The 10944-nt window shown below is 36.9% G+C and overlaps 1 protein-coding gene across 1 annotated transcript; it reads right to left on the bottom strand.

The window, feature by feature from the left end:
• Nucleotides 1-202: 202 nt before the first annotated feature.
• On the bottom strand, nucleotides 203-4740 carry LOC109167920 (glucan endo-1,3-beta-glucosidase, acidic-like). Its single transcript, XM_019316993.1, has 2 exons — nucleotides 4595-4740; nucleotides 203-1380 (listed from the first exon to the last, which is right to left on the bottom strand). Exons 1-2 carry the CDS (start codon nucleotides 4674-4676, stop codon nucleotides 425-427), a joined length of 1038 nt encoding a protein of 345 aa, XP_019172538.1. The 5' UTR covers nucleotides 4677-4740; the 3' UTR covers nucleotides 203-424.
• Nucleotides 4741-10944: the final 6204 nt, after the last annotated feature.

Below are 10944 nucleotides of genomic sequence, written 5' to 3'. Positions count from 1 at the left end.
GTGAATTCCATTTTTGGTCATAGTGTTATAAGGGCCTTTTCAATTTTTGTCCACGATAATTATTTTTGTCACATTGCGATCACTGTTATTAAAATTGTTCCAATTTCAGTCCACGTTAAAATTTTCCGTGACCACTGGGAGCACGTTGTGGATTTATAACTAGTATTTAAATAAACACTTATAAATTTATGTGTACAATCACACCAAATATAATATATAAACAAGAAACTTTATTGCTCAAATGCTCAAACATATTAGAGTATGTTGGATCCATGCATAAAGCATTTACAATTTTATTGCCCCTTCTTATGCTCTGTAAAGGGATCCAATGATTCATACACTTTTGTAATTTATTTTTGTCCCATACATTATTTGTTATCATTATTATTATTATTGCAATACTGCTAATCAGCTCATTCCTTAATTAGTTAAATTTAAGCTGATACTTTGAACTTTTATCGGGACGGAACACTCCAAAATGCTTCTCCACTGCATCACCACCTTTCAGGTTTTCATCGTACATGGCGAAAAGGTAAGTCTCAATTGACCTTCCGGGCTTCATCGGAGTCCCAGCGTTTCCTTTAACATGTGCGATGAGATTCCTATAGTACGTGGCAGCATTCTGCGTCGTCGCCGCGAAGCCGCCGGCGGAGGGCCAGCCGGTTTCCGAAACAACAATGGGGACGTTAGGACCGCCGGCTTTCTTAACGGCGGCGTACATGGAGTCGAGGAGCGCGTCGAAGAGGTTGCGGTAGCCGACGGCGTTGGGGTTGGGGTCGGTGAAAAGAGCGTAGGAAAGCGGGATCTGAGAGGGGTTTCCTCGGTAACTGAAATAAGGGTAAATATTGGCTAGCAAAGGGAGATTGTTTTGGGCGAGGAATTGGACGACGGGGTTCATTAACCCCTTGGCGTCGTCCCGGAAAACGCCTTGATTGGGCGGGTAGGTGTTGGTCAGGACGGCGGAGTAGGTGGCGGTGGTGGCCTTGATCTTGCCCTGCAACCCAGCCGCCGCTAGCGCGTTGTGCACGTTTCGCAAGGCGGGCATGACGAAGTTGACGTACCGAGCCGTTTCGGGGTTTCCGGCGAACACCTCGTTCCCGACGGCGATGTATTTGAAGTTGACGGCGTTGGCGAAGGGTACTATGTTGGTTTGGACCCAAGCTCTGGCTCGGGCGGGGTCGGTTAGCTCTTGGAGCCTAGGGTTGGAAACGTCGACGATGACGGCGAGGTTGCTTCCCCTGGCAGCGTTGAAGACTGCGGGGTCGGCGGCGTAGACTCGCAGACCTCGGATGCCACTCCTCTTCATGAGGTTTATGGTATCGGTTTCCGATGGTAAATTGTTGCCGTTTTTACCATAACAAACTCCAATGGACTCTACCCCTGCAAAGGACGACAAAATGAATCAATGATGAGGATATATTACCATGCGTGATTAATTGGATAATTCAATTCCATGTGGTTGGGTATGTCCTGTGGGGTTGCATGGGCAATTAAATCTGAACCACTGATCTTGCCTAAATCAACTTTCAAGATTAACAAAATTAAAAAATATATATACAAAATGCAGTGGCAATTTGGTCATTTTTGAATTTAGGTCAAATTTAAGACGTGTGATTTTTCTTATTAAGGTGCGTGGTTTTTGTACTTGTGAGTTGTGTTTTGTGCTTTGTGATTAAGGTGCATGATTTGTGTACTTAAGGTGAGTCAATTGTTGAAACTTAAGGTGCGTCGGCCTAGCCTAAACTGCATGGCCGGTTTTCCTTCTTAAGGTGCGTGATTTGTATGCTTAAGGTGCGTCATTTTAAAACTTAAGGTGCGTGATTTGTGTTTTTAAGATTCTTTGTTTGTTTGATTAAGGTGCGTGATTTGTGTATTTAAGGTTCATCTTTTTGTAAGGTGCATCTTTTTGAGTTAACTGCACGAAAAATTACCATGCGTAATTAATTGGATTAAAAAAAATTGTTTTTGAACTACAATAAATTTTGGAAAAACGATCAAATAGGGAATTTTACCTAAAAAGTTAATTAGACCCTTACACTTTCAAAAGTTGTAATTAAATCTACAAATATATTATTTTGAAGCATTGAATTGAAGCTCAGAAACTATTTGGTGACCTGTAATTGCAGGTCACTAGGGTTCCGGCAACCCTCTGACCAACTATGGCGAGTCTTGTATCAAATTCTAACCGGTCGCGTTTGGAGAAGGCAGGCCAAGGTTTGCCTTCTCCAAACGCGACCAATAACCATTTGACGGTCGCCAGTTACCAATGTTTGTCGTTAGAAATCAATCAGAGGTTCGTTGGAGTTGGTCGAAGGGTCACCGGAACCCTAGTGATGACTTGTAATTACGGGTCACCAACTGATTTCTGGTCTTCAATACTCCAAAATAACACGTTTATGGGTTTAATACTTTTGAAAGTTTAAATGCGTAATTGGCTTTTTTTGAGTAAAATTTAAGGGCTTATTTGACTTTTTTTTCCATAAATTTTTTATACTATGATGATATTAATTTTTTAGTTAATTTCATTTTTGGTCCTAGATTTATAGGTGACATTCCACATTTAGTCATTTTTTATCAAAACATTCCTTCTTGATCCTAGTATTATTGTGACATGACCAATTTTGATCATCTATCAACACAATCGTAGAAATTTCGTTAAATAGAATGACATTTTGATCTTTTTAATACAAAGTGCGTTAACCCGTTATATATTTTATATTTATTTTTTAAAAAATTCATAATTGAACAGCGAAATGCTCTTGTATTTAACACAATTTCAATAATTTTGTTGATAGAGGACCAAAATTGGTCATATCACAATAATACTACTATACTAAGACAAAAAAAAAAAAAAAAAAAAAAAAAATTCTGATTGAAAAGAACTAAAATTGGACTACCATCTATAAATCTATAATGAAAAATGAAATTAACTCATAATTTTTCCTTACTAATATTTTTATTGCTTAGACTTTTTATTATTGCTAAATAACTAAAAAGTGACTCAGCTTTGACACCCTTTCGCATGGTTCTGGTTTTGAAACCATATTTAAAGAAGTGCACCATGTTCAGTTAATATGTTCGAAAATGCATCAGATTAAAATGCACAAATACACCATAAAATGCACCAAAGTTAATGATGTATTTCTCAACATTTTGTGATGCATTTATGCGTAATAAATGGTGAGTGACTACATGGCCGTACGGGAAACCCTGTCCGCACGAGAATCTGATCATACCCTGATGCATTTCTGAACACGTAGTGATACATTTGTACATACATAATTGGTGCGAAGTCGCACAATCGCATGAGAAGCAGTAACCACACCAGATCTTGCCCTGACTTACTTTGATATCTCTAAATTAAATGATGTTAGAAAACAAACAAGACTTGATATGTTAAATAATATTTTTACCATGTGATGCCAAACTATTTTAGTTTTAGAATTATAAATTAGAAAAACAAAAATAAAAATCATTTCCACCATGTGGCACGTAAATTCAATTCCATGAAGATGAACGCATGTAAGGGCAAGCATCTAAACAAAATTAAAATACAATTGGTCCATTTGATCCATCCCTACCACGTGGACACAAATGTTATCCCAGATTGTTTCACATCACTGATGAATCAATTTTGCAATCGCCGTTAAACTTGACAATGATCAATTTAGATTATGTAATAATAAAGAATCTACTTGATTTATCGTCAAGAATTGAGAATTAAAAATATTTTTTTTTAAAGCTATGAATAAGCACGCAGACCAACGGCGTTACCTTAGAAACGTTAAGAGTTCAAAATCCCTTCTTGTAAGAAAAAAGTAATATGATCAACACTTTGTTCTTTAATTGGGCCAATCCGTCCTGTGCGAACGTGAATTAGTCTGAAAATGAGTTTAAAGGCGATTTCTATAGTTAGGGCCTACCTATTACACTTCCAATCGTTATATCCTACACCACGGCGCACATAGCACTGTGCGCCGCGCGCCTCCCAAAACGACGTCGTTTTGGGGTAGTGTTGGGAGGCGCGGTAGGAAGTTGCTGAGATTATGTGTATTTGTTCACAACGTTATGTGTATTTGTTCACAACGTTATGTGTATTGGTTCATACAGTTATGTGTATTTTTTGTACAATTATGTACATTCTTTTTATACAATTATGTACATCCGAATCAGAAAATTTGTGTGTATTATGTTAAGAGTTGATGTGTATTATGTTAAAAGTTTATGTTTATTATGTATTATGTTAGATTATGTGTATTATCTTTTAAAAAGAGTATGTATATTTTGTTATATAATTATGTACATTCATGTATAACATTATGTCTATTCTAGTATAACATTATGTACATTCTTGAACAGCGAGTTTTTTTTTAAAGAAAAAACTACTGCCATTCACTGGGGCGGGAAATTTCAAAAAAAAAAATAAATAAATAAAAATAAAAACGACGTCGTTTTGCATCTGGGCGCATAGTGCAACGTGCGCCGTGGTGTAGGATATAAATTGCCTTACACTTCATGGTCTGACAAAAAAAAAAAAAAAAAACTTATTTTTTCATTCTCCTAAATGTAAGATGCATGAGAGAGTGAGAGAAACCTGTTATGTGTAGCAACCCAACAAGTAGGAGAATGAGTGCAGCCATGGAGGATTTGCAAGGCAGTGGATGTTTCAGAGCCATGAGGGAATTGAAAGGAAAACGTACAAAAAAAATTATAAAAAAGGACAAGTAAAGATGTGGTTGATATGATGAACCAATATACATTTGTTGCTCATTTTATAGGCAAACTCGAAGCCTAACAACGCCAAAATCAACTCTTTTGGGTCAAGTGATCTGTGGAAAATTAGGACCAACGTAATAAAAATAGGACAAAGAAAAAAAATCAAGCAATTAATTCTCCTATCAGATTAGTTTTCTTATAATGTACATTCAAACGCCATAAATGGTGGGAGACTACGACATATGTTCATCAAGAATAGAATTTTGGGTAATAGCTATAAATAACCACTAGTGCAAAATTGAACAAAGGAGACTAACTTTTCGCAACTATTCTAAAAAGAAGGGTGGTGTATTCTTTAATAGAGCGTTTGGTTCACTGTAATTTAACTGTAATTGAATTGAAATTCAATGGATGCCTCAATTAGGGTGTTTAATTTGGTTGGAGAGAATTACAATTCACTCCTTGATGAAGGATGATATACGTTCAGTACAGAAGGGGGCACCGAAGTCTTTTACACATTAGAAGCAGTTAGCCGGCTTCAACCTCTTTTCCCTCCATGGCTCCCAGTATATATACTAACCACCTGTGATTAGCTTGTGTGTAACAGAACAGATAACTACCCTCTTGTAGTCATGAATAATATCTTTCACCTTCTTCTCTATTCTAGCTGACTTCCATTCATCTTTCCATTACTCCTTTTGTTGAATTGCAATTCATGGGTTACCTCCATGAATTGCAATTCAATGGATGTGAAATTTGAATTCCTACTTTATTTCCACCTTATTCTTTTCCCATCGAATTACAATTCATTCTCCCTAATTCTATTCATGGTGGCAAAATTGTAAATATTTGGATAAGAATCCATGATTGTTTCTGAGTAAAAGTAGCCGTGGTATGAAAAAAATGTGGGTAGTTTCCGCAACCGTTCCACTTAGAATATGTAAGTATTTTCTCTAATATAATATATTATAATATATTGTATTATTAAGTGGTTGTGGTGCAAGCTAAGTAGATGATTTAGTGAGTTAGGTAACTTTGGATATTCAGTTTAGCTTTAACTGAATATCTGCCTATATTGATGACCTGTAGGCTTCTAAGCAAAATGGTCCTCCCACATCTCTCGTATTCAACATACACACACCATTTGGTATTCACACTAGTGGAAATTATGGAATTTCCGACCATCTGAAGTGATCTTAAATCAAGTCGTAAGTAAAAAGTGGTCGGAAATAGCAATAAAGGTTTTTCCGGATACCAAAAGTGGTCGGAACAAGGCTTTCGACTTGATTTAAGATCACTTTCAGGTGGTCGGAAATTCTATAATTTCCAGTAGTGTCAGGAGAGAAGTGGTAGACAAAACACTAATGTTATTCTGCACGTTTACCATCCCAACACAGACAATTCCAACGACTTTGGTGAAGGGTAGATATTCAAATGATCCTAAAGCTTCTGCTGTTACAAATCAGGTTCCTCGTTATTCTAAGTTTACTTTAGTTTATGTTAGTTCATATTAATATCTTACCGAATGATCATGGAAACTACCCGAATTTTAATAAAAATAAAATAAAATACACTTTCGTCAACCGTTCCACTTAGAACAATCGCGGAAAGTCCAAGTATCCGCTATTGTTGTACAGCAGTCGCAAAAAGCCCTTTACAAAGGTCGTGAATTAGTTGTCCTGTACTAGTGAACACATCATATTTAGGAACAAATATTTTTTACGTAATATATAATTAATAAATACCACAAAATTCTGATATTCTTTTATTTGAATTTTTTTAAACATCAAACTTTTACCCTTTCAAAAAAAAAAAAAAAAAATTTAAAGTCATAAATTTACTTTTATAATGTCCCACAAAAGCTAATAATATAGATACTTCTGTAGTTCTCTAGTAAGAAAAACAATCTTATCCAAGAATAATAAAAGTTTTTGTAATTACAGACAACCATTGTCAACTAATGCTAAGTGTTATATTAAAATCAAGAATTATACACTTATCATTATAAAGTTATACTTAATAGTAAAGATATAATTTTATTTTATTATATTTATACGTCACGTTTCGATGCTATTGATAGGGATAATTTGAAGTTAAATAAGAATGCTGCTAAGAAGGAAGGATAGAAGTAGCTAGCATGGGCAGCTAGCTAGTGTGTGATTTTCAAGGATGGCGGCAAATAGGTTTTACTATTTAAATAAGTTGCATTAAGTCTCAAGTTTTAACTTTGGAAGGAAGCTATCTTAATTAAAATATATGAAGTTATGTTTTTTCACTCTTTGATGTTTTCCATATATAGCGTGTATAAATATAATTAGTCTTGGTTTATCTTAGTGCGTGTACCCTAACTAAGAAAATATATGGTCGGACAAAAAATAATAATAATAATAAGCTGCACTAATTGCTTAATGGCAAAGCTTTGAAAACTATTGAGGGTTTTGAGCTCACTGATCAAAGAAAGAGTTTTAAATGATGTGAAAGTGAAAATGGATTTTGAAACAGTGGTGGAGGCTTTGTGTTAATAACATGTTTTCAAAAGAATTATTGTTAAAAATATCTACTCGGGGTTGTTAATGTTTATGGAACATCAATTCATAGTTATAGCCTATGTAATCTTAGCCCGTACGGGTTTAGCTCACTGATTTAGTAGATAATATTTGAGAGAAGGAGTATATGTAATCTTTTACGTACAAATAGTGGTACAATATAATCAAGTTCAGAGATTACAACTAAAGATGGAGAGCTGAACTAAAGAAGAAGAGTTGAACTAAATTGTTAAGTAGTTTAAATCCTAGTTCAAGATTAGTCGCAATACTTATAACTTGATATTGCATAAGTTTAAAAATGTTCGATTAGACAAAAGTCTTACAATTCTCGCCCATTCAATGTTTTGGGACTTTAGAATGATACAACCCTTGTTCTTCACTTTGCAAAATAAGGGGAAGATGTAGAGGAAAAGTAACAAGTGTGCTAATTTTTTAACCAACATCTTGAGGGATGGAGATTATTGGGGTAGAATGGTTTTGAATACCCTCTGGACAACCGTCGAACCTAAGAGAGCTTCTTTGGGTTGATGCTACTAGAGTCTTGACGCGAAGGTTATTAATTAATTGTGGCCATTCAGAGGCCTTTTCTATAGCACCCTACCCCGCCTCGCCGCCAAAAAAAGAAAAGAAAAAAAAATATTTGTTCAATTGCAAGAAATTAAACTCATTAGTCATTATATTACAACCCGTTCCTTTTTAAATATTGTTCTAGACTTGAAGAATGAAAATTTTAATTGCAATTAATTCATTGCTTTAAATCTTTGAAAATTTTTTTAAGAGTTGCATTAGTTAATTCAATGTGTTTTTTTTTTTTTTCTTTTTTTAGTTTGGGGTGCTAATTGAACTTTTTTGAGTTGTAAAATGGGCTATTTGACACTTATCACTCAATGTTCAATCAAATTATAATAAGGTCATAACTAATCAAACAATTTACTTCAGTTTCAACAATAATCCAAAAATATACAAGTTCATATGTATTATTAGAGGATTAATAACTAGTTAGTTAGTTAGTTATCTTAGCAGTTTTAGCTGCTAGGATAGTTACCATTCAGTTACATAGCATATGTACTTGTATACCTTCCCATAGCACCATAGTACTGTTGCATTGTTTTTATATTTGCTTCTGCAAGTTCTCAGATCTTCAACTGAGTAAACGCTTTTCTTTCTTCCTAATCTACTTCTATGATATAGTATCAAAGCGCTGAGCTGCATTCATGGCTTGGAATAGCGCATCAATCAGACCACCACCAGCTACGACAGTTCCGCCGAGTATTCTAATATATACAACTATAATAGTGGAGTCTTATAGTACCCCAAGTACAAGCTAAGGTTGATGTCCCACAATAATGTTAAGCTTGTCACGTAAGAACGCAAAACGGACACCGGGAAGAATTTTAGTCGTAAAGATCGATATCAACTAGTTTCTTTTTTTTCTTTTTCGATCAATCTGAAGGAGAATACCCAAACAATACAACTAAAGTTGGCGCCATACGGGAACGCCCAAGCAATCATCATCTAAGATATCCATTTATGCCCTCATCAAACCAGTTGGTGTACGTCTGATTCCAGATTCTTTTGTGGTCATCTGGGGCAATAACATCCCAAACACTGTTCGCATGATATGATCCATATCCTTCGGAACATTTCTACAGAGGTGGCAAGTTACTTCAGAAGTGAAGCCGCGTCTAGCCTTATTCGTGTTCGTCATGAGGTGGTCATGCCGTGCGAGCCATAGAAAGGAGCAGATCCGGTGGGGTACCTTGAGATTCCAAATGGAACTCCATACCATGTTGATATTCGCTAGAGGACCTCCCAATGCAATATCATAAGCTGATTTAACAGAGAAACTACCGGACTCACCCATTTTCCAACCCAGGCTATCTTCCAGATCAGGATCATCTATTATGGCAAATGCAGCCAACATCTTCAAATACTCCTCAGATAATAAAGGGGACAATTTTCCCCACAGCCATCTCGAATCCGGTGCCCAATAATCAATCACTTTCGTGGATAAATCTAACGGAGGGATCATACCTATTGCGGCCTAGCAAAGCGGTCTGTGTCCTATCCATGAGTCGAGCCACAACAAAGTTGACCTACGATTCCTTACCAGTCTTTTGCAACCTTCCAGGAGGATTGGTGACGATTTTAGCATACCCTTCCAAATATTTGACATAGTAGACTTGGCAGACCAGGATGTTGGATTACCATTGGCTTTATACTTAGCTTTCATGATTTTTATCCATAAGCTATATCCTCATTATTCATCACCTTCCATCCCAATTTGGCCACCATCGCTTGGTTCATTGAACCCAGCCTTCGAATGCCTAACCCTAGGCATGACCACGGTTCCAATTTCGGTTCCAGAAATGATTGAATCGGAACCGAAACCGAAACCGAAACCTTAATATAAGGTTCTAGTTAGAACCGCCGGTTCCACGGTTCTAACCGTGATTTCTTTTTGTTTTTTTAATAAAATTAATGTATGGTGGTGTTACACGCTAGCAAAGCCTTGCGCCAGGCCAACTGGCCATTTTATTTATTTTGTAAAAAATAGCCGAACTTTGGCAGTTTGGCAAGTTTTTGAATTTTTTTTATTAAGAATTTCACGGTTTGGAATTGGAACCGTTCGGTTCCAAAACGGAATCGGCGGTTCCAGTTCCTTAATTATCAAAACCTTAACCGGTACCATATTGGTTCCGGTTAGGAACCGGAACCGGAACCATACGGACGGTTTGGTTCCGATTCTGGTTGTACAGTGCATGGTTACGGTTTCATCCTCCGGTTCGAACCGAACCGTGGTCACCCCTACCTAACCCTCCATGCTCTTTGTTCTCCGTAACTGTCTTCGAACTCACCAGATTACATTTCCGGTTGTCAACAGATGATCCCAATAAGAAGTCCCTAGAGAGCCTTTCAAGTCATGAAATCACTCCCTCAGGAAGAAGAGCGGACTGCATTGTGTAACACGAAACAACAGATAGTACTGACTGTATGAGGGTCGATCTGCCTGTAAAAGAGAGGGTTCTACTCTTCCAACCTGCGAGTTTTGCTTGAACTCTGGATAATAGGCCAGCATATGTGTCCTGCTTGAGTCTACCATGAATAGAGGGCACACCCAAATACCTCCCTAGATCTCTAACTATAGGGATTCCCAAGTTGTTGCTTATTGCTTGCTGGATCTCTACATCCGTGTTTGTAGAGAAAAATAGTGACGATTTAGTTTGACTCACCCGCTGACCCGAGAGGGAATAGAATTCATTGAGACACTTTCTGACTACTGAAGCCTGGTGAAATGATGCTTCTCCGAAAAAGACTAGATCATCGGCGAAGAAGAGGTGACTAATACAAGGTCCACTCCTTGTAACCTTCATTCATTTCCATTGGCCATCCTTCACAAATTGCTCTATTAACTAGCTCAATCATTCTACGCAGAGAACAAATAGGAGAGGGGACATCGGATCCCCTTGACGTTTGCCATGTTCTGGACTAAACCAATCAGAAAGCCTACCATCAAATGACACTGCCAATCTCGAAGTGGAAACACAAGACATTATGTTCCTAATCCACTCTGCATTAAAGCCTGCTTTTTGAAGGGTAGAATGAATAAAACTCCATGTAAGTCTGTCGTAGGGCTTCTCCAAATCAACCTTGATGAACATTAGGCCTCCTTTACCCTTTT

The sequence above is a fragment of the Ipomoea nil genome, unplaced genomic scaffold, assembly GCF_001879475.1.
Source record: "Ipomoea nil cultivar Tokyo-kokei standard unplaced genomic scaffold, Asagao_1.1 scaffold3170, whole genome shotgun sequence".
NCBI classification, from domain to species: Eukaryota; Viridiplantae; Streptophyta; class Magnoliopsida; order Solanales; family Convolvulaceae; genus Ipomoea; species Ipomoea nil.
Note: the sequence above shows the minus strand (reverse complement) of the source record. Positions and strands in the feature narration are given on the sequence as shown.